The sequence below is a fragment of the Barbus barbus genome, assembly GCF_936440315.1.
Source record: "Barbus barbus genome assembly, chromosome: 34".
Taxonomy (NCBI): domain Eukaryota; kingdom Metazoa; phylum Chordata; class Actinopteri; order Cypriniformes; family Cyprinidae; genus Barbus; species Barbus barbus.
In genome coordinates, this window is record NC_136762.1 from 13,843,046 (window position 1) to 13,866,815 (window position 23,770).

A 23,770-nucleotide genomic window follows, 5' to 3' on the forward strand; every position below is an offset into this window, starting at 1 on the left:
AGTCCTAGCTCATGTGCCTTTCCCGACCCCCCCCCCCCCTCACCCACTTCGCTCACTGTCGACCTACTGTCCTATCTAAATTAAAAAGCATAAAACACCAAAAGTAAATCTGGAATAATTACAATGATTAAATGGTGCATGATGGTAATGAAACGCATGCAAATGACTGAAATTAGATTATATTCCAGTTTTAAATGAGCATCTGATTACAGTAGGATTAGAATGAATTTACAAAAGATTTTTATTTCAAGGAGAACGAGTTCTAAGAACAAATTGCTTTTGGAGGTTAAAAGAACAATTTATTTGGATGAAATTCGAATGGTATTACAATTAGAGATTAGATTGTACAGACATTAATAGTTACAGTGCTAATACACACGAAATAGCCTAGTAATCATGCAATGTTGATGTTGTTAACATGAACAATTTGAGAAAAAAAATATTAATAATTTGCAGGGTTTGACGTAATCTGAGCTAACTTCACGATTGTTAGATTTAATCACCATTGGTAGCGAAATTTATTGTAATTTTTTTTTTTTTTTTGGTTGGTTGGTTGATCAGAACAAATCTGGCAGACATTTACTTATGTTTGTATGACATTTTCTGGTGAAACTTCTTATTTTTGGGCATAGTATCTCTGTAATTCCGAAGTACAGAATATCCACACTGGTGCGTTGACTGACACACTACACCTCAAAACATTAGATTCATCTGCCCCACGAGTCGAGAAGACAACCCAAGTAAAGAAGATAATTCCACAAATAACTGCAATGGCGACAAAGTGGCAAAAGTTACGGACTGCAGCTTTAATTTCTTGCTTTATCTTTTATTCAATGTAACATGCAGAAACAACTGGTCAGTTTTACCTAATTGTTTCAACCAATGGCGTGAACACGGGCGGGGCTACCTGTTTCACCGACAAATAGCAAGATGGGGGCGTGTTCAAAGAAAACTGCGAAAACAGTCACTATTTTTGCAATTCCATTTATTGACGGTAGGGGTGCAGAAAAAATACACACGCAATTTTATGCAATTTCTACAAAGGAAAAACAGTTCAATATATGTATATATATAAAAAATAAAAATAAATAGTAAATGTTAAAAACTTAAATATTTAATATAATTAAGTTCTCATAGTCTTTAATAAGAAGAATACATGAACAGTGTTCAGTTTCGCTAAGCAGTCTTCCTGTGTCTGATTTACAGTTTTTTTTTTCTTCCCTTGAGTATCGCCGACGAACCTGCGTAAAAACATCACTGAGCCTGCTCTGCGCTGGGATCTTGTCGGGGTCCTCGGTACCTCCACCCCGAAACATGGATAATCCATTCTGACCACAAGACCAGAGCGGCCGTGTGCGGAGATCGCTCGTTCGGGGCTACGCCCACACTGAGCTCCTGATCCTAGGGCAGGCAGGCAGAGTGTAAAATGGCGCACAGCTGTCGGTGGCGGTTCCCTGCTCGGCCCGGAGGGAGCAGCAGCTCGGGCACCGCGAGGAAAGTGGGCCGAATTCGAGTCAATGCTTCCCTTCGAAACAGCGCGGGGACTAATCCGAACGCGAACGGGCTCGGGCCCGGTTTCGACGCTGCGTTGCAAGTGTCCGCTACCATCGGCAGCAACCTGCAGAAATTTCGGGATGTTTTGGGGGAGTCGAGCGGCACCAGCAGCGGGGAGGTAAGCGGGACCCTGGCTAAAGCGTTAGCCTCTTTCATGATCAATGCAGGAATTACAAATAACTCCGCGGCTGTGTAGCAGCTCTAAGTTACTCAGTGAGGAGAGCGAGTGAGTTATTTTGCTGCGCAGCAGACACATGCCTCCATCCATGTGCTGTTTTTCTCACTGTGGGACAACTGACAGGCTAAACTGCTAGCTAGCCCACATCAAAACATGTACCTATTCCTAACTAATGAATGATGTTGCTGTGCTTCTGTGGTCTGATGTCTATGTTGAGGCGTTCAAGCATCATATTTCGGGACCCTGAGGAGTTCAGTGCCATTTTTTTGACAGGATGGAGATGTGAAGCTAGATAACTGATGGCTGCTTTGGGTTGAACTTGTTTCAATTTGATTCGGGGTGTCGTGCGTTTGACCGCTTTTTGACTTTAAACACTATGAAAGCACTTTTTCAGCTAAAAAGCGCAGAAAATGCCCTGCTTAATGTACAGCTTGTGCCAAATATGAGGTCCAAAAAGAGCTCAAAGGTAGAGAAAGGATATTATATTTAGCTCCTTTCAGTTGTTCAGGTCATTTTAAATTGCGTTTTTCGCCCATAAGCGATTAAATGGTACGTGACTCTATATTTGACTTCACCGTGTTTTTTTCAGCTGAAGACAACTTGGTTCAAAAGCCTGGTGGTGTATAACGCAGCTTTACACTCTCCCTTAGAGAAATAAACAGGTTAGGGTGTTTCAGTAAGCATAAACGAGCAGATTTTAGCAGGACTGAACACCTGGTGCCAGCTGGTTGTTGTTGTCTGAGCATTTAGCATCTATCCCAGCTGTAGTCTGTTTGGATTTTAAACTTCATTTTAAAGTATTGACCTATATGAAAGCGTGGATTGAGTTTAGAAGATGTAATGCTCTGCTCCTAAAACTATTGTGGCCGTGCATGTGTGCACTTCTGATATTATTTTGTCCAGTTATATATTGTCCTCTAGCTTGGGTTGAGAAATGGACGATGCTAGTAGCATAAACAGTGTTGCTATTAAAATACGCAGCCTGGTGTGTTTTTGTTGCAAAGAATGGGGCGTATATTTACAAATTGTTCGTTCTGTTTCTAAAGTTTGCAGTGTGTAATTGTAAACCTCTCGCGTTTGATCTCCTTCACCCTCGAGAGGGAGGCTGGCTAACGTGTTAGCCTGTTAGCACCCGCTGATGCACGGGAAAATGGGAGGTGGACATGTTTTTTTCCCTCTAAGATATTGCGTAGCAGCAGTATGCATTGAAAAAAAAAAGTAATTTCTATCAGGAATCAAGTGAATCCTGTGCAAAACCTCGCTGAGGCTACAGGGACCATATGTTTAGTCAAAGACGCCAAATGCAGTGTTTTGAGCGGTGCAAAAGGCGGCTGCAATAAAAAGGCAGCGTTTGACGGAGGTTGTTATGTGTGGGGGTGTGTACTGTGACAAACTACCATCTTCCTTTCTCAGTAGTAGAGCGCTGCGCATCGGAAACGAGAGCGGGCGCGAACCAGAAACACACAAATAGCGTGTTTGATTTTGTGTTTCGCCTGCGGGTAATTTAGTGTTTGAAAACGTGGCGCAGATTTAAGAGCGTGGAGATGTGGTTATTAGACATGATGTCTTGAGGTGTTTAATATTAATGTCTATTTATATATGTACTTGTATACAGTATACTCACTTTATTCACTCCTCTGTCATATAAGGTTGAGAAGCAATCTTATTCTTATTGCTTTAGTTTGTTTTGTGTACATAATATGGTAAATCACTCAAATGTTATGGTACAACGGTGTTGTTTTTAAGGCAGATTTACTTGAAATGTTTCTGGATGAGTCAAAATTGTCAAAATGTTAATTTTCAATAGATCTTGTTGTCATGTTATTGAAAACAGTTGTTTCTGTAGGTTTTAATAAAGTTGTAACAATTTGCTCCCGCCTCTAAAACAACTTTCCTTTTATTGTGATGTCACTTAGGCCATGCAGGCTATTGGATGATGTTAATTATGCCAACTCTTTAGGCTACATTTTGTCATTCCTTTTTTTTTTTTCTCATTTAATGTCCTGTTTCATTCATAAATATCCCCCAGCATAGAAGTAAAAAGGATTGCAAGTTACAATGTATGTTGATTTTAAGAAATTATTTTAAAAACATCAACCAAAGCTTGCACTTATTATGTGCATTTGTAGCAGTTCTATGTGCTTTAATGCACCCTTGGAGCCTTTTTGAATAGCGCTCAATTTAAACACGAATAAATTTGTGAAATGTATAAGTAGTATACAAGCCAGACAGACGGCCAAAATCCCAGCGGAGCTTGCAGCTCATGCGAGTTGCGGACACAGCATTGTATTTTCATTCAGAGGGGATGTTGTGCCTGGGTAGGATTGTTCTGGTTCATCGCAGCCCGCTGAGCAGCCTAAGGCCAGTAGCATGCTCAGTAAACAGAAGCACGCCACCCCTCCTTCCCATCAGACCCAAATCCAACAGCACGGGCCCACAGGGCCCCAATAGGATTTCGCTTCTGATGGCTGCCTTTTAGACTACTTCATCAACCCATTTGGACGGCTTAACATGTTTACATAGAGGTAATACGTCTGCGTGATTTCTCACTGCTCCAGAAAGCGAAGCTTTTGATGTTCAGAACCACTTTCGAGATATTTTCGTCTAAATCTAAAGTGCAAACACAAGTCTATGGCTGCTTCCTAGACAACTGTTACTTTCAGGAGGTGTCCTGTTTAAGTCTCCATTCATCGGTTTCTTTGTGTGGGACGCCATTTGGCTTGCCTTTTAATGTCCAGAGTAAAGCCCCGCTTACAGAAGCAGAATGAGGATCAATATCAAGGCCTCATACAAAAGTGCAGTTGAATGGATACAGCAAATGAATGCTTTGCTCCGCTGCTTTCTAATGAATGGCGTGGCCTATACGGAGGGAAGAAGTCCAGCAGGTGTTTGGCCTATTTATCTGGAGAGGGCCCTGTCCCCTAGACAGCGTGTGGATCATAGCAGGAAGCTTTGTGTCTGCTTTTATTCCAGCCTTTACGAAGTGCAGGCAGCTGAAAGAGCACAGACGTGGATATCAAAGGGTGAAGAGCAAGCCCTCCTCCCCCTGGGACAGCACTGGGAGGGAATTAGACACAGGCCGTCCCATCCATGGCTTTATTCTGCTTTTGTAGGCAGGCAGAGGGGGTTTCGCCTCCCGCTTTTTGCTCTGAGGGGGGGCAGCAGCAGCCATTGAGTGCATGGAGCAATTCTCTCCGAATTTACGTCCCTCATTACACCTCGCAGGATGCACATCTTTGTTTTTATCTTAAAGCCACGGCTCCTCATTAGCGTGGGTGTGAGGTGTTTGAACATGTTGTTTCAGAAACTCTCAGTTTTGGGTGCTTTGAATTTGGGTGCATGAGCAACATCAGAGCATTAGATCTGCATCTTACGAAGGGAAATTTCTCCTGATGCCTTTTGTGTTATAAAAGTGTTTTGAGAGACTCGAATAATCAAGCTACCGGGGTTCCCCATCAGTTTCGTGTTGTTTACGCTGGGGGTTTCAAACAAGCTAAAAGATTGCATGTATGACCACGCAAAGTGCTCTTTTTCCAGTCAGATGACCAGACAGGTTTCTTTTGTTATAAATTTGTCCATTTTGGCTGTAAGCTGAGAATGCCATTTTAATGTTTTATGCATTGCATTTTGTATCTGTATCTTTTATACAGGCATTTTTGAGGGAATCTGATGCTTCAGCAGTTGTCAAAATTTAGAAAATGGTGATTCAGTGAATTTATGAAAGGCTGCACTATCACATATCCCCGGGCTTAGAGATGATAATCAGTTACATGTCTTGATGTGGATATGTTGGCTTACTGTGATTATAGGGATGTGAGTGTGTGTGTGTGTGTGTTTGGTATAGTTGGACACACACACAGTAGTACAATTATGTCCCGCTCTGGGGAGGGAGAGTTGCCAGGTTGCAGTGTGCTTGCCAGTTTATGCCCAGTTCTTAAGCGAACTGTAGATGCCATGTTGAGCAACTTTCCTGGGTTTGTGACCATCTGCTCAGAACAGGATGTAATGATTTTATGTAAACAAATAGTCTTGTTTGCTTACCTTTTACCTTTACCTGCTTACCTTTTACCTTACCTTTATTTACGGGAACTGAGAGGTGGCACAAACAAGTACTTTATTTGCTCTTTTTTGGAAAGGAGGATGTTGATTTGTAATCCTGTTCTTCTATTGGGTGTGTTCACATGTTTGGGGTTTGATGATCAGCCAATCACCAATCATCCATTCTTAAAACTCAACACAGTGCCTCTAAAAAATTGTTAAAATGTCAAACCCAGCAGCATCTGCAAACAAATGGTATAGAACTTTTCTCAAAAGGAAGTCTTTACTTTTAACCAAATGGCCTTTTGGTTCAAAAGATGAGACTTTTATTTTGAAAAACATTTTCTGTTATTTATTTCACAAAGATAGCAATTCTGTTTTTTACTACTATTATTATTTTTTATTATTATTATGCTAAAAGTGCAATTTCTTTAAAGAGGAACAAATTTTTCAAAACAAAGTGCTTTATTCATTATTTTTAAAGCCTATAGAAATATAGGCATATATTCTATATATATATATATATATATGTTGTCATTTAATAATAATACAATTATAATTATAACAAGAAATTGAATGTTTTGCATATTTATTTATAAGCTTAGTTGTCCAAATACTTTTTTTTGGCCTGTATTTACTTTTTTGGATTTTTTTCCCTTAATTGTTTGGGGAATAAAGATGTGGGAACAAAAATAAAGTAATTAGAGAATAACAAACAAGTGTTTTTGTGTCACCCCTCGGCCGCCACTATCTCTCCTCCCCCATCCAGCAGGTGCTTGGGCGCCTTGGCCGAGCCGAGTGTCACTTTCTCGAGCCCAGTATCGCCGCTCCCCCCTCCGTCTCAGCCGTGGGTGTTGATAGAGCAGCTCCGCCGGAGCGTATAGTCAGGCTAGTTGTAGTGCATGGGTGTGCAATTTAGATTAGCTTTTCATGTTTTAACTAATCTTTTTGTGTGTGTGTATTATGTTATGTCTCTCTGTATGTCCTCCAGGAGATTGATATTCTGACAGGCTGTTGTTGTGAATATGAATTCATTCTTAAATTACTTGCCTGGTTAAAGGTTAATAATGATAATGATAATAATTGTTGTCCACTGAGCCTTTTCATCACGCTGCATCTTCACTCCATGCCTTTATGGTCAGAATGATGCACTGTTCCCTGTTTCTCCCTCCCTGCATCCCTCCACCCCTCCTCCCTTTTCTCTTGTCTTGGGATGTTGTTTACATCTTGCAGTGTGCCTCACGCACAAGGTGGAGGAGGGTGTGTGTGTGTGTGTGTGTGCGCAAGCGTGCTTTTGAGTGCCTGAGGCAGAGTCGGGCTGTCATTGAGAGCTACTCATGGTGTCACACTGGCTTTGAGCTCCACTGCTCGCAGCTCTCTAGTACTCTGTCACCTTCGGCACAACAGTAGAGCTGCAATGAAGTCATCATAGCTCCAAGAGCCTGCATTCAAAAGAGATGGAGGACAAAAATTAGACTAACGAATTCACTGTGCACCGTAAACATTATCTCGGGTGATTTATGTGTATTATTTCAGCCTTATCTGAATTAGCGCCTCATCAATGGTCTTTTGCCCATCAGTGATTGGATATGAAAAATATACTCAATTAAGATGATTTGTTAACACTGATCATCTGATAACAGACTCTCATTTCATTTTGTTCTGCTTCCCATAAGAAATTTGTTGCCATATGTGGAAATTAAAGCTGAATGGGGATTTGTTAGAGAGATTGGACTTGTATGTGTGCAGTCTCCGGCGGCATCTGTTCTACAAACTGGACCGAAGGGAATTTAGCTGCAGCCCCACATGCTGTTATAAATAAAGAATATGAAATGAAACGCCCACTAAGGCTTGAAAATCAACACAATAGGCTGTTTAAGTAACTAGCAGACATTAATCATCTTTTGAGAGGTAGTGCATAGTGAAATGTTGTCAGTACTTGTTCAGTCTAATGAAGACCTACACTCTGTAATAGTAGTAGTAACGTAGAAAATCTTAGTTTAGTTTTCTGTAGTTTTCTCTTTCTGTTATGCGTGTAAATTCATCCCCTTTGGACCAACAATGCCACGGCCATACACATGCATATAGATGTATATTGGCAGTCATATTTTATATCAGCGTTCTGCCATGAGCGTTGTATTTAAGGCACTGTGTCAAGGTAAAATGGCCAAACTTACACATTTCAAACATGTTTTCTAATGCTCTTTGCCATTTCATTCTGCTCTGTCTAGCTGTTTTTGAATGCAAATAAAGCATCTTATTTAAATGCCCTCCTTTTTGTCCAATACAAGTCTCCCTTAAGATTGAATATTTGATTTTAAAAACGTCATTTTGCACATACTTCAGAACTCATAGTTGCAAGGAATTCCTTTTGATGCACTCCCAGTTTCAGTTAGGTCCATAAGATCCTTTTAAATGCTCTATGGAAATGGCCTCTACACACACACACACACACACACACACACACACACGATTAGAGTACGCTTTCTCTCAGTGTGTGTCCTTGTGAGTACAACTTAATTCACACCAAGGACACTTCAATGACTGAGACGTTTTTATCACAACATAAAACAGCGTGCCCAGCTGCAGAGCAGACAGTAATTACAGTAATCATCTGCACTGTAAGCCTGGTGAAAAATCTGATAAATGTGGGAAATGTGGCCGACTTAAAGGGATATGGAGCGTTTAAGTTGACTCAAAAATGGATTTGGAATTATGGCTTACCTAAAATGTTGTGACAGAATTAGATCAGAAAGGCGAAAGCCCAAATGGGCCATGTAATCAGCATTCCACCCTGTATCCCTCATGTCAGGTGTGAGATAAGCACAGGGCCATCATAAAAGCCTGGAGCTTTATAAAATCCTATCATAGGACGTCTGCAAAGCTTAGCCTGTTTGATTGACGAAGGTGGAGCAGTTGTCAGACGATACGGCCATTGCAACAGTTGTCCTGACAATGAGATAAGCGCTGATGTCACGCAGCCTAGCGGCAGCATTTGCTAAGGATACCTGAGTGGAATTGGTGGAACTGGTCATCTCAGTTGGAGGTGCCTTCACAGATGAGTTTGTTACTTTCTCAAGTTGTAGGTAGAGCACAGAAATTGGTTCGCCTACTTTTGAGCACTTTAAAAGTCTGTTGTTTTGGGCAAGTAGCTGCCAGGCAGAAAATCAAAAATTTAGGGTACAGTCAAATCTTGCATAATGAACTGTTTGCATTCAGGTTTTCTGCTGGTGCCTGTTTTAGTTCCATGTTGTCTTTTAATTCATTAGGGTTACTGAGCCTGTTCTGTTGCTGATGATGACAGGGTCATATTATGCATTATAGCATTTTTTTTATTAAAAAAACGTCATGTTAAGGCTACACTGGAAGTTGTTTTGAACAGATGTTGATTAAATGAATGAAATGTGCTACTTGAACCAGAGGGTATGCCAATTAGATATTAAAATAATTAAAATAACAGCATGGGAACATATTGCCTTAGTCTTATCAAATGTGTTTTCATCCATAAACTAACTCTGGATAGACAGCTAATGTTATTTTTTTTACCTCAACACTCGAGTCCAGAGCGGTCAACTGTTCGGTGGTTTCAGCATGAGACTTGTTAACAATGAACGTTTTCTTAGTCATGAGATGGAGTGTAGCAAAACTGAATGGCTCTTTTGACAATAGCCTGTTTGATTTTGTGGATGCTCATTTAGAAAAAAAAGAAAGATCTCTTAAGGTTAAATCACACTGAACCTCTGAGTTAATTGAATCTCTATCTTTTTTCATTTCTTTAGGAGGAATTTGGAGGCTTTAGCACAGTCAGTGACAACAGAAGAATACATAGCCCAGGAAGGACGTCAATAGGTAAAGTATCTTTTACATATCTAATTCTGTCTCTCTCCAAATGTGTTGTAAAATAATTTTAACTTGGACTTTTTGAGATCTAACTTGCTCTTTTGCTCAGGTGTAATTGAGATACATTTTAACATTTAAACATGAAGAAATGTAGAGCTTATTAATGTAGTGCTTTCTCTTTCTGTTAGGTTCCATCTCACCAGAAAAGAAACCCAGAGGACGTCCTCCTAGGGCTCTAACTGTGCAGAGAGTTGGCACTGATATTGAGACAGCCCCCTTACCTCTCACCACAGCTCCTACAGAGAAGGTAAAACGACCACCAGGAAGGCCTCCTGGCACTGGAGAACAAAAAAGAAGAGGCCGCCCTCCTGCTTCTGCCAGCCAGAGGAGCTGGCAACAGAGTGGCCATGCACTCCCTGAAGCGGATGAGGATGCAGAACAGGAGTGCAGCTCCAGTCCCACACATCACAAGGGCGGTGTGGAGGATGAAGACAAGGAGAAAAGGCAAACTCTGCTTGGTTCTGGGCACCATCTGGGATCTGAGGCTAAGCTTCACAAAATCAGCCGGGAGTCCAAGGTGACCAAACTAAAAAGATTGCGGGATGTGAAACTGAGCCCACTGAAGTCTAAGCTGAAGGCCATTGTGAGGAAGAGTGTCCCAGTTCCTGGTGTGCGAAGACGGGGGCGGGGCAGGCCACCTTCTGCCGAGCGCCTCAAAGCTGAAGCTGCTGCCGCTGCTGCTCAGGCTGCTAATGCCTTCTCGCCCCAGGAGATATCCATCATGGCATCTGGGACTGCCAAACATAAGGCCTTCAGGGTTCGTCGGGAACAAGATTTGAGTGCCCGAACTCCACATGATCTCAAGCTCAGGGCTTCTCATCCTGCTGATGAATGCACTAGCCCAGATCCCCATGAATCCTCTACAGTCAACCCAATGACCCCAACTAAACACGGGAGGCCGTTAGGGTTACGTCAGAGCCCTCGCCATATCAAACCTGTGCGGGTTGTCCCTCCCTCCAAACGCACTGATGCCACTATTGCAAAGCAGCTGCTGCAGCGGGCAAAGAAGGGGGCCCAGAAAAAGAAACTATTGGAAAAAGAAGCTATTGGCACCCAAGGAACTGCAGGTCTTGAGGGTGGGAAGCACAGGAGGCGAACGCAACTAACAAACATCAGGCAATTCATCATGCCTGTTGTGAGCACAGTGTCGTTGCGCATCATCAAGACTCCAAAGCGGTTTATTGAGGATGAGGGCAGTTTCAGCGCTCCACCACCACACATGAAAATTGCTCGATTGGATTCTGCAGCATCTGCTCCAGCACCTCAACCCATAACTTCCGCCCCAGCTCTTGTTTCCACAGCTCCCGTCACAAGTGGAACCAGTGCCACACCTGGGGCAGGACCTGCTGTGGACTCTCTCCCTCCTCCCCCACCACCTGTCCCGACTGGCAGCGCCAACAACATTGCAGCCAGTCTCCTTAACAGCAGCTGCAACAATAGCACTAGCAACGGGAGATTCAGTAGCAGTGCGGCATCTTGTGGCTCCAGCGCAGTTTCACAGCATTCCTCTCAGCTCTCTTCTGGTGAGTCATCTCGTTCCAGCAGCCCTAGTCTTGATGACTCCTCCTGTGATTCCCAGGCCCTCTCAGAAGAGGCAGATCATTCCCCTGCCTCTCAGGGAGAGACAGAGGCCAGCATGCATCACGCCTCGTACCCACCATCCGAGCCGGAGCCAGACCATATAGTGTTGATGGAGCGCAGCAGTTGGGGTCGCAGAGGTCAGAGTCATAGGCGTGGTGCTTTAGTGGCACGTGGTAGGGGCAGCCTGATTGGTAGAAGGAAACAGGCCATCATCAGCCCAGCCACAGGGGTTTCACAAGCTGGATCTCAACAAGCCTCTTCCACAGCGTCGTCATCCTCTTCCCCACCACCACCTCCTCTTCTCAGCCCTCCTCAGCCTCCCCAGGGAGCTTCATCTAATGCACCTGAGCATCACTCCCACTCTCCATGGATGATGTCACATTCCATTGCCCCTTTTCTGCCCAGTCCTCCAATACTCTCCAGCTCTCATGACAAACGTCACTCCATACTACGAGAGCCCATTTTCCGCTGGAAATCTTTGTCATGTGCTGAAAATAAGTACTTCTCATCTGCCAAGTATGCAAAGGAGGGCCTTATCCGCAAGCCCACTTTTGACAACTTTCGTCCTCCTCCACTGACCGCTGAGGATGTGGGCCTCATGCCACCAGGACCTGGTGGAGGTGGCGTTGCACCAGGAGGATTCCCAGTGCCTGGTGGTGCAGCTGGGACAGGTTCTAGACTTTTCTCCCCCCTGCATCATCATCCTCACCACAATCACCACCAGCACTCCTCGTCGCGGTTTGAAACGCCACTCCAAAAGCGTAGCCCCCTACTACGTCCCCCTTTCTTCACTCCAAGTCCGGCTCATTCCCGCATCTTTGAGTCGGTCACCCTCCCTTCCTCATCAGGGAGCAGCCCTGGCTCTCTGTCTCCCCTTCAGGTCTCACCAACATCAAACAAAAAGAGAAAGGGGTCTAGGTTCTCACGTGGGCAACCCAGGTCACCCTCGCACTCCATGACTACCAGGAGCAGTCAGTCAGGAGTTCAAACAAGCAAGGCCTCTGAACAATCCATGATGAGCAGTTCTGTTCCCATAAGTGTGACTGGGAATTCCAGTCCATTGCCTGGAGTTGCAGTCAGTCCACTTGCTGCCAGTGCCTTATCACAAGCTTCTTTCAGTGGCTTCCCCTCAGGCTCCATTGGTCTTACGAGCCACGGAGTTTCTGATGGGCGGCGCGCAGCAGGGGGTCTCAGTGTGAGTGGGAGTTCTGCTTCATCTTCACAGCTCTTCCCACTTTTTACCCCCAGTAATCAAGGATCCGGTGGAGGAACTGGAAAAGCAGGAAGGGAACGGAGCATATCAGCTACTAGAGACACAGGTACAAAGGAGAAGGACAGGGACACTGAGAAGAATAGAGAGCGTGAAAAGGAGAACAAAAGAGATGGAAGGAAAGACTGGGATAAAAGAGGGAAGAGCCTTCCATCAGAGGCTTCCCCTAATTCTACATCCAGCCTCTTTACAATGGAGGCCAGGGACATTGAAGAATCTCTCACCCAAAAAAGGACACCTGGTCGAAAGAAGTCAGTCACAGTTGACTCTGGCGCAGAGGCCTCCCCAAGCGACTCTGCACAAGTTCAACCTGTTGGGGCCTTGTCCTCCAAGGGTCGTCTGGACAAAAAAGGCAGACCTTCAGAGAAGAATATTGAAGTAGAGGGAGTAGAGCGGGAGAAGGACAAGGAGAAATTGAGTGGTCCTACCCAAGCAGGGCAGATGGGAAAACCCCCTGCCACAACATCACTGGACTCCGTGTTAGATCATGCCGAGAAACAGCCAGTCACAGACAGGCGTGTCGCAGGACTGCTGAGAAAAGCTAAAGCTCAGCTCAATAAGATAGAGAAGAGAGAGGTGCAACCTGGCGATCAACTCAAATTACCGGTATGTCTTGTCTTTTGCTGTCCCCTTTGGTTTGAAAGATGTTCCCAGGTTGTTTTTCCCAAATGCACAGTTTGTTTGTCTTGTGCAGGGTCAAGAGAGTGACTCTTCTGAGACGTCAGTCCGTGGTCCACGCATTAAGCATGTGTGTCGTCGTGCAGCTGTAGCTCTGGGTCGCAACCGTGCTGTGTTCCCAGATGATATGCCTACCCTTAGTGCCTTGCCATGGGAGGAGAGAGAAAAGATCTTGTCTTCCATGGGAAATGATGGTGAGAACTTGTTTGATTTATATATATATATATATATATATATATATTTTTTTTTTTTTAAAGAAAAGTTTAATTGTTTTTAACCCTTTTTTTAATGGTGCTTGAATAGACAAATCATCAGTGGCGGGATCAGAGGAGGCGGAGCCACCCACGCCTCCTATTAAGCCAGTAACAAGGCAGAAAACGGTCCATGAAGCCCCACCCAGAAAGGGCCGGCGCTCTCGACGCTGCGGGCAGTGTCCAGGCTGCCAAGTCCCAAATGACTGTGGGGTCTGCACTAACTGCTTGGATAAGCCCAAATTTGGGGGACGCAATATTAAAAAGCAGTGTTGCAAGTAAGTGAGAAATATTTTTATTGTGGCTTTCAGAACTTTAAAAGTGTAATTGCCCCTAAAACTTGTGCATGTCATCACAGAGTACGGAAGTGTCAGAACTTGCAGTGGATGCCATCGAAATTTCTTCAGAAGCAGGCAAAAGGTCAGTCTTCTTGGAACACCCTTTTTATAAGCCAGAGATGCTCTAATGTTTCAATTAATTGTCCATTTGCATTAACTACAGGTAAAAAGGAAAGGAGGAGGAATAAATTGTCGGAAAAAAAGGATTCACATCACAAATCTCAGTGTTCTGAAGCAAGCCCCAAGCCAGCTCCTCCTCCAAAAGATGACCCTCCCTGTAAGAAAAGTGAAACTCCACCGCCTACGCAGGGAGAGGAGACACAAAAGCAGGCACAACCTTCTGCACCATCCTCACCAGCTTCCTCCCCAAAGGAAACTCCGCTCTCTAGTCCTTCTGATGACCCCAAACATTCTCAAACCACTTTGAGCTCAATGTTTAGAAAGGAACGGAAGCAGCAGTCCAGTTCTTCACCCACCCCTGTACACACTGCCCCATCTTCCCCACCAGCACAGTCCCAGCAGTCCTTGCAGCAGCAAAGCCAGTTGCCAGCAAAAAAGGAAGGTCTTGCAAAGTCCCAGCCCACTGAGCCCAAGAAGAAATCTCAGCAACAAAGTCATCCCAGTTCCGCCACAGACACAGGTAAGGAGATGTGGAAATTAACTCTATGTATGATTTACTGTTAACTTTAATATCTGATTTATCGCCTTCGATAATGAACGCGATATTGCGTAGCTTGTCAGTGAACTACGGCTCTGTGAATTAAATGCCGCTCTATTTGAAAACAGTTGATGGAGATTTAGCGCTAATCAAGGAACCGGCTTTACTGACGAGATGCGCATGCATATCGCATGTGATATATCGCCCAGCCATAGGGGTGCCCAATCCTGTTCCTGCACAACCACCTTCCAGCCTAGGACTAGACACTCCTGACTTAACGTAGCTTTTATGTTTTTGTTTTATGGTCATGTCATCTTTTAGGATCCGAAGCAAAGCTAAAGAAACAGACCACTCGTTGTGTTCAACCACTCAAGCCTAAACCAAAAGAAAAGGTAAGCAGATGTTCCAGGCACTTTTGTATAATTTTATGCCATAATTTTTTTATTAATAATGTCTTCTCTTTCTCTGGATAGTGGTTGATATTCTTTGTAAAAGCACGTGCCATATAGCATTGCTGCGATAGACAGTGTTTTACCGGTGTGAAGCACCAACACCGATTATGTCACTTGCCCACCGCAGCACCGCCACCCCCACCATCGGTTAGATTTTTTTTTTATAGTGATAAAAATAATTTAGTTCAGTTTGAGAACAGACGCTACAATTAAAACTGAATACGGCTGCTCAATGCAGCATGCTGAATGTGAGAAGCTGACAAGAAGAGTGAGGTGAGACAGACAAGATGATGGCAGAAGAGTTTCAAAACGACATGCAAAAGCACTTGTTTTAAAAATATTTTGAAGTGTCTGTTGACTTCTGCCATTTTATTAAGGTGATATCGGAAGTTTTTTTTTTTTTTTAAACGTTTCTTATTTATTTGGTAACAGTGTTTGCTGATTTTTATTTATTTACATTTTTATTTTTATTTTTTTATTTTTTTTTACATAAAGTCTGACATGTATGTCTCCAAGCTTTCTTAATCGTTTTGCTAATAAATGTATGTTTCTTATTTATTGGGTTCCACGGTGTTTACTGATCTTCAGTTTTGTATACCTAAACTTTGTGTAAGTTATTTGTTGTTATACAGGTCCTTCTCAAAAAATTTGCATATTGTGATAAAGTTCATTATTTTCTGTAATGTACTGATAAACATTAGACTTTCATATATTTTAGATTCATTACAACACAACTGAAGTAGTTCAAGCCTTTTATTGTTTTAATATGGATGATTTTGGCATACAGCTCATGAAAACCCAAAATTCCTATCTCAAAAAATTAGCATATCATGAAAAGGTTCTCTAAACGAGCTATTAACCTAATCATCTGAATCAACTAATTAACTTTAAACACCTGCAAAAGATTCCTGAGGCTTTTAAAAACTCCCAGCCTGGTTCATTACTCAAAACCGCAATCATGGGTAAGACTGCCGACCTGACTGCTGTCCAGAAGGCCATCATTGACACCCTCAAGCAAGAGGGTAAGACACAGAAAGAAATTTCTGAACGAATAGGCTGTTCCCAGAGTGCTGTATCAAGGCACCTCAGTGGGAAGTCTGTGGGAAGGAAAAAGTGTGGCAGAAAACGCAGCACAACGAGAAGAGGTGACCGGACCCTGAGGAAGATTGTGGAGAAGGACCGATTCCAGACCTTGGGGGACCTGCGGAAGCAGTGGACTGAGTCTGGAGTAGAAACATCCAGAGCCACCGTGTACAGGTGTGTGCAGGAAATGGACTACAGGTGCCGCATTCCCCAGGTCAAGCCACTTTTGAACCAGAAACAGCGGCAGAAGCGCCTGACCTGGGCTACAGAGAAGCAGCACTGGACTGTTGCTCAGTGGTCCAAAGTACTTTTTTCGGATGAAAGCTAATTTTGCATGTCATTCGGAAATCAAGGTGCCAGAGTCTGGAGGAAGACTGGGGAGAGGAAAATGCCAAAATGCCTGAAGTCCAGTGTCAAGTACCCACAGTCAGTGATGGTCTGGGGTGCCATGTCAGCTGCTGGTGTTGGTCCACTGTGTTTTATCAAGGGCAGGGTCAATGCAGCTAGCTATCAGGAGATTTTGGAGCACTTCATGCTTCCATCTGCTGAAAAGCTTTATGGAGATGAAGATTTCATTTTTCAGCACGACCTGGCACCTGCTCACAGTGCCAAAACCACTGGTAAATGGTTTACTGACCATGGTATTACTGTGCTCAATTGGCCTGCCAACTCTCCTGACCTGAACCCCATAGAGAATCTGTGGGATATTGTGAAGAGTAAGTTGAGAGACGCAAGACCCAACACTCTGGATGAGCTTAAGGCCGCTATCGAAGCATCCTGGGCCTCCATAACACCTCAGCAGTGCCACAGGCTGATTGCCTCCATGCCACGCCGCATTGAAGCAGTCATTTCTGCAAAAGGATTCCCGACCAAGTATTGAGTGCATAACTGAACATAATGGCCATTCTTTTATTGGTCGGATGAAATATGCTAATTTTTTGAGATAGGAATTTTGGGTTTTCATGAGCTGTATGCCAAAATCATCAATATTAAAACAATAAAAGGCTTGAACTACTTCAGTTGTGTTGTAATGAATCTAAAATATATGAAAGTCTAATGTTTATCAGTACATTACAGAAAATAATGAACTTTATCACAATATGCTAATTTTTTGAGAAGGACCTGTATATTAAGCATGATGTATTTTTTTTTTTGTCAACACAAGTTCTATTTTCTACATTGTATTTTGTTCTTGCTTGAATTGAATTCAAGCAATTGACGCTAAATTGCCGCTAATTTCAAATGCGCAAGTAAAATGCGCACTGTGCTTTTACAAGCTATCTAAAGTGGAAGGTAAGCGAGGAAAAAGAGGGAAAACTAATAATAATAATAATAATTCATTACATTTATATAACGCTTTTCTGCTTTTCTAAGCACTCAAAGCGCTCTACATTGTGAGGGGTGGTGTCTCCTCGTCCACCACCAGTGTGCAGCATCCACCTGGATGATGCGACTGCAGCCATAGTGCGCCAGAATGCCCACCACACACCAGCTTACTGGTGGAGAGGAGACAGAGTGATGAAGCCAGTCAGTGTAAGGGGATGATTAGGAGGCCATGATGGTCAGAGACCAATGGGGAAATTTGGGCAGGATGCCGAGGTCACACCTCTACTCTTTTCGAAAGACATCCTGGGATTTTTAATGACCACAGAGAGTCAGGATCTCGGTTTAACGTCTCATCCGAAAGACGGTGCTTTTTGACAGTATAGTGTCCCCGTCACTATACTGGGGCGTTAGGACCCACACAGACCGCAGGGTGAGCACCCCCTGCTGGCCTCACTAACACCTCTTCCAAAAGCAACCTAGTTTTCCCAGGAGGTCTCCCATCCAGGTACTGACCAGGCTCAACCCTGCTTAGCTTCAGTGGGCAACCAGTCTTGGGCTACAGGGTGATATGGCTGTACAACTACCCCCCACCCCACGGTGATACCGGTATTACCGGTGTTGTCACATGTCGATTAACCGGTGCGAAAATTCCCTCACCGTCACAACCCTACTGCCATATGCAATGATATAATCTAAATGTATTTTTTTACAGGAGAAACAAATACCTAAACCTGACAGCAGTACTTTAAACTCCCAGAGCACTCCTTCGACTGAGGGCACCGCCAAGCAGAAAGCGCCCTGCGATGGAGTGCATCGAATCAGAGTAGAATTTAAGGAGGACTATGACATTGAGAATGTGTGGGACATGGGTGGACTCAGCATTCTCACCTCTGTGCCAATCACCCCGCAGGTGGTGTGCTTTCTCTGTGCCAGCAGCGGTAATGTAGAGGTGGGCTATATTTTGTTTATAATTCCTGAAACATAAAAATGATGTGATGTGTTCTTATGGCTTGTCGTCTTCAGTTTGTTTTCTGCCAGGTGTGCTGTGAACCCTTCCACCTCTTCTGCTTGGGGGAGACAGAACGCCCCCATGAGGAACAGTGGGAGAACTGGTGTTGTCGCCGATGCCGCTTTTGCCACGTCTGTGGCCGGCAGTATCAGAAAACCAAAGTAAGACTTTCCATTCAGTTGCATTTGTGTCCCAATATAGATCAGAGAGACTTCATATTCAATAATTGTTTGCAGAAATGCATGTGAGTGAGACTTAAACAAGTGAGACTAATGGCAGGTATTTTTCATGTTTCAGGGTTTTCTCCTAAAGAATTAAAGACAGTCAAGGGTGCTTTGATTTAGTATTTCAGAGTCTCTGATCATAGAAATAGTGAAGTGCTTCCAACAATAACAGAACTGAGAGTGTTGGAACAGAGGGAGAAAAGTTTTAAAACCTTCAGATTTAATGGGAACCAGTATATTATGAGACAGATTAATGTTATTATTCCTAAAAAGCTTGTTTATTTCACACAATGCTAAGTCATGACCATCAGATCTAAAAGGATGGGATGCATTCTGATGTAATGGTTAAAGATAAATGGAAAAAAGTTTAATATTCAAAGCATGAGTCAGCTTGGATCACAAATGATGAATGTCCTCATTTGGTATCTGCAAGTGAAAAATACCTCCTTCTGAAAGGCAAATACTTGTCAGCTCTCTGGAATTATCATTTCCTTTTGGTACACTTAATAACCGACTAAGCAACTTCCAAGTTTGGGCTTATTTCTTTTTAAAAGCCCTGGCCGCCCCCAAAACCTTCAGAAATGACAAACGCTCAATACCCAGATGGAATCAAAATTAAAAATTGCTTCTTTTTTTTCATTTTTTTTTTTTTTAATCATCTAGCAGCTACTGGAGTGTGACAAGTGCCGAAATAGCTATCACCCTGAGTGCCTGGGACCCAACCACCCTACCAGACCCACCAAGAAGAAAAGAGTCTGGGTACACTCTCAATCTTATATGTCTGTAACATCTGTGGTATTTTTGCTGCATTCTCCCATGATTATTTTTCCTTCTGCTACAGATTTGCACCAAGTGTGTGCGCTGTAAGAGCTGTGGAGCGACCAAACCAGGGAAGGCCTGGGATGCTCAGTGGTCACATGATTTCTCTTTGTGTCATGACTGTGCCAAACTCTTAGCTAAAGGTCAGTGCAATTAATTCTGCATGTTTATTTTATGCCTTTAAACTTTAACTAAACTGTGTAATTAATCTTTTTTTTTTGTTTGTTTTTTTTTCTCCCCCAGGCAACGTCTGCCCACTCTGTAATAAGTGCTATGATGACGATGACTGTGATGGCAAAATGATAAAGTGCAGGAAGTGTGATCGCTGGGTCCATGCCAAATGTGAAAGTTTAACAGGTGAGTTATCAGTTTTTCTCCGTATCTCTTATTTATCATGTGACTTAACAGGGCACCATGAGTTCAAACTAACAATCCAGCTGACAAAATAACAAAACCAACTTGTATTTGGTTGATTTAAATTGTAGAAACTTTGGTTAAATGTACACTACTGTTCAAACGTTTGGGATCTGTAAAACATTTTTGGGGAAAAAATTTAGAGAACCCTGAAAAGGAAAAAAAAAGTATCATGTTTCCACAAAATTATTAAGCAGCATGACTTTTCATCATTGATAGTGTTTTTTCAAAGCAGAATATTAGCATGATTTCTGAAGACTGGAGTAATGGGTGCTGAAAATTCTTGCCATCATAAATGTTAAAATATATTAAAATAGAAAAGTTATTTGAAAGTGTAAAGTCCTCATAATATTACTGTTTTTACTGTAGTTTTGATCAAATCAATGCAGCCTTGTTGAGACTTGTTGACACTCCAAACATAATCTTTGCTTCTTTTATTCTGTTTTCTTTAGATGATATGTATGAGCTCTTGTCTAACCTGCCTGAGACTATGGCCTACTCCTGCACAAACTGCACTGAGTCCCATTCTGCTGAGTGGCGCACTGTCTTGGAGAAAGAAATTCAGAAGTCCATGCGGCAAGTTCTCACTGCAATGCTAAACTCCCGCACATCCACTCACCTGCTTCGCTACAGACAGGTGAGTTGCCATCTGCAGTCCTAGAAGTTCCCAACAGCTTTATTTTCTTAACATAACCTATTGATCGCTCTTCTTTGTCTCAGGCGGTTATGAAGCCACCTGAGCTGAACCCAGAGACAGAAGAAAGCCTTCCCTCACGCCGTTCCCCAGAGGGCCCTGACCCCCCTGTGCTGACGGAGGTCTCTCCGCCAAATGATTCACCGCTCGATTTGGAGTCTGTGGAGAAGAAAATGGATTCTGGACGCTATAAATTTGTGGTAAGAGTTTTTGAGAATATCCTTTGAATCAGCTTAAAGTAAAAAAGGTAGCTTTTATGTTTCTATTCTTCTTTGAAAGATTACCTGCCACTTTTTGAGCCTCTAATGCAGCAGGGTTCAGATGCCGGTCACATGCATGTGAGAGCCAGGTGTCATTTTCTGCTTCTCTCTTTCAGCTGGAGTTCAGTGATGATATTGTGAAAATCATCCAGGCAGCCTTCAATTCAGATGGAGGTCAGCTAGAGAGCAGGAAGGCCAACAGCATGCTCAAGTCCTTTTTTATTCGGGTGAGAAAAAGCTGGTGGACACACAATTCTGAAACTAGAATGTCTTTCAGTCCTACATCATTATTGATAATTTCTCTGTCACTGTTATTTGTTATAGCAAATGGAGCGGACTTTTCCATGGTACAAGGTGAAGGAGTCCAAGTTCTGGGAGACGCGCAAAGTCTCTCCTAAGTGAGTCTTTCCTATGTCTATCTAATGCATTAAGTTGTTTGTATTTGAATTCTTTTGTCTGAAACAATTTTCAGAACTGAATTAAGGCGCAAACTATGTTTAGTTTGATAGTGAATAGTGGGGCCAGTTAAGCTAGTAGATGAGCATCGAGAACAAACTCTCCACTGAGTGTCTGTCTATTCTTTGCCCTCCTCTAGAGCAGAAATATCACCTTTCCATAGGGAATGCAGCCTGTATGGTCTAGTTCCATTGTTTGAGGTCGACAGGCAGTGTCACATTTCACATGGGTGCTTTGACAAGTTGTGTGGTTGGCATTTGGTTTGCTTGTTTGTATACTTCATTTGTTACCATGAATTATTAACAGCAATGAAGCAAGTTTATTTTGTATGTGTGCATGCATGCCTGACATTGAATACTGTCTCTTTAAAGAGAAAACACAAATATTTATATTATTTCCCTTTGGAGTTATGGCTTATATCAGCTTATGAACTTTGTCATTGGCACCTTATGTTTATTTTTTTATTATTATTTTTATTTTATTTTTTTTCAAAGAATGTAATCTTTAATTCAAGAAGCGTGTATAAAATTTATAAAACTTTAAAGTGATACAAGTTGGTAAAGACATTTTACAAAATCTTACAAAAGATGATAAAAAGATGCAGTTCTTTATAAATGCTGTAAACAAACACTAATATTATATAACAAAGACATGGTTAACAAGGCAGTGTTGTATCTTTGCAGTAGTGGACTGCTTCCCAATGCTGTGTTGCCTCCTTCCTTGGATCACAACTATGCCCAGTGGCAGGAGAGGGAGGAGATAGCTAGGGCTGAGAAGCCTGTGCTAATGAAAAAGATCATCCCGGCTCCCCATCCTAAAGCACCTGGAGAACCTTACTCCCCGATTGCCCCCACACCACCACCTCCTCCACCCATGCTTATCCATGGTGAGAAAGTCGATTTTAAAGCACTATAAATCCGATCATGTATAGTGTTAGAGTTAAATAATTACATTGTCTAAACTGAAAGAGATATAGAAGAGAAAGTTGATGTGTAAGTTACACAGGAATATTTCTTTTGTGTTCAGATCACAACCCTGAAGACAGCACTGATACCCCCCCCCCTCCTGGTGTAGGTGACAACAGACAATGTGCGCTCTGTCTGAATTATGGAGATGAGAACACAAATGTGAGTAATCACCCACAAAAAATAATGCATTAGCATGTACTGATGTGGATTTATACTGTATGTCAATCATGTTCATTTTGTAAGACATTGTATGGTAATTTGTTTTCTAGGATTGTGGGAGATTGCTTTATATTGGCCAGAATGAGTGGACCCATGTGAACTGTGCACTTTGGTCATCCGAGGTGTTCGAAGATGTTGATGGTGCACTCAAAAATGTCCACATGGCAGTCAGGAGAGGCAAAAAGCTGGTACATAATCTAAGCCATGTGCTGTATTTGTTCATTAAATTACAGTACCAGAATATGCATTTGTGTAATTGTTTGTTACCAAAAAAGCCTACTAAAAAGAGACTAGGCAACAAATCTTTCCCCCTCCAAAAATAGACTGCATTATGCTTTTTCTCAGCAATGTGAAAATTGTCACAAACCTGGCGCCACGGTGAATTGTTGTCTGACCTCCTGTACCAACAACTACCATTTCATGTGTGCACGTCAGCAGCAGTGTGCCTTTTTAGAGGACAAGAAGGTTTACTGTCAGCATCACAGAGATCTCATAAAGGGCGAGGTAAGGAATGAGACATGCAAGCAACTAATGCACTAATGATTACATGTTTGTTGTGAAGTATTGGATTTATTGTACATAATTAACCTTCTTTAAAGGTGGTGCCAGATTCAGGCTTTGAAGTTACTCGGAGGGTCCTTGTGGACTTTGAGGGAATAAGTCTGAGAAGAAAGTTTGTTAATGGGCTTGAACCAGATAACATCCACATGATGATAGGTCTGTATGTCTTTGCGAGGTGTTTGCAGTTCATGAGGAATAAACTACAGTACATCAAAATTAAATAACGCTTTTTTTTTTGGTACAGGGTCTATGACCATCGACTGTCTTGGTATGCTAACTGAACTGTCTGATTGTGAGAGGAAGCTGTTTCCTGTGGGATACCAGTAAGTCTTTGAAATCATAGTGTTGTATTTCAATAAACCTAAGATGTGAAATGGAATAACCACTTGATGTATTTACACAGATGCTCAAGGGTCTACTGGAGCACTCTAGATGCCCGCAAGCGCTGTGTCTATAAATGTAGAATTTTAGTGTGCCGCCCCTCTATGACTGAAACTATCAATAACAACACAGCAGTTCAAGAAGAAAACCACACAATTGCGCATAGTCCTTCACCTGTTTCAGGTAAGTAGATTTAGATTTGTTATTGTCATTCCAACATTTTATCGGAATTTTAAAAACTAACCACCATTAAACATTTCAGCCGAGGTGGATGCTGTGTTGATTGGACCCACAGATTCCACAAAACCATCAAACATGCCTTCCACACCAAAACCAAGGGTTTATTTTAGGAACAGACACCCAAGCTACCCTCCATGTCATCGTTCTCCCTCAACCAGACCACTTCCCTCCCCAGGTAAGCGTTATATCCATTAAAATGCTTATATTTTATATTGTTT

At 42.7% G+C, this 23,770-nt stretch overlaps 1 protein-coding gene across 1 annotated transcript in view; it reads left to right on the forward strand.

Moving 5' to 3' along the window:
* Positions 1–1,265: 1,265 nt before the first annotated feature.
* The window catches only part of LOC306854429 (histone-lysine N-methyltransferase 2A-like), a 33,300-nt gene continuing 10,795 nt past the window's right edge, over positions 1,266–23,770 (forward strand). The window contains exons 1-25 of the mRNA XM_079392406.1: positions 1,266–1,672; positions 9,550–9,619; positions 9,799–13,127; positions 13,216–13,393; positions 13,503–13,728; positions 13,809–13,870; positions 13,952–14,428; positions 14,768–14,838; positions 18,020–18,256; positions 18,331–18,477; positions 19,204–19,299; positions 19,382–19,502; positions 19,603–19,716; positions 20,226–20,410; positions 20,494–20,667; positions 20,844–20,954; positions 21,052–21,125; positions 21,867–22,069; positions 22,210–22,310; positions 22,421–22,558; positions 22,716–22,874; positions 22,970–23,087; positions 23,176–23,254; positions 23,335–23,495; positions 23,575–23,727. Of these exons, the coding sequence (XP_079248532.1) occupies positions 1,427–1,672; positions 9,550–9,619; positions 9,799–13,127; positions 13,216–13,393; positions 13,503–13,728; positions 13,809–13,870; positions 13,952–14,428; positions 14,768–14,838; positions 18,020–18,256; positions 18,331–18,477; positions 19,204–19,299; positions 19,382–19,502; positions 19,603–19,716; positions 20,226–20,410; positions 20,494–20,667; positions 20,844–20,954; positions 21,052–21,125; positions 21,867–22,069; positions 22,210–22,310; positions 22,421–22,558; positions 22,716–22,874; positions 22,970–23,087; positions 23,176–23,254; positions 23,335–23,495; positions 23,575–23,727 (7,030 nt within the window). The 5' untranslated portion in view covers positions 1,266–1,426. The remainder of the gene's footprint in view (positions 1,673–9,549; positions 9,620–9,798; positions 13,128–13,215; positions 13,394–13,502; positions 13,729–13,808; positions 13,871–13,951; positions 14,429–14,767; positions 14,839–18,019; positions 18,257–18,330; positions 18,478–19,203; positions 19,300–19,381; positions 19,503–19,602; positions 19,717–20,225; positions 20,411–20,493; positions 20,668–20,843; positions 20,955–21,051; positions 21,126–21,866; positions 22,070–22,209; positions 22,311–22,420; positions 22,559–22,715; positions 22,875–22,969; positions 23,088–23,175; positions 23,255–23,334; positions 23,496–23,574; positions 23,728–23,770) is intronic.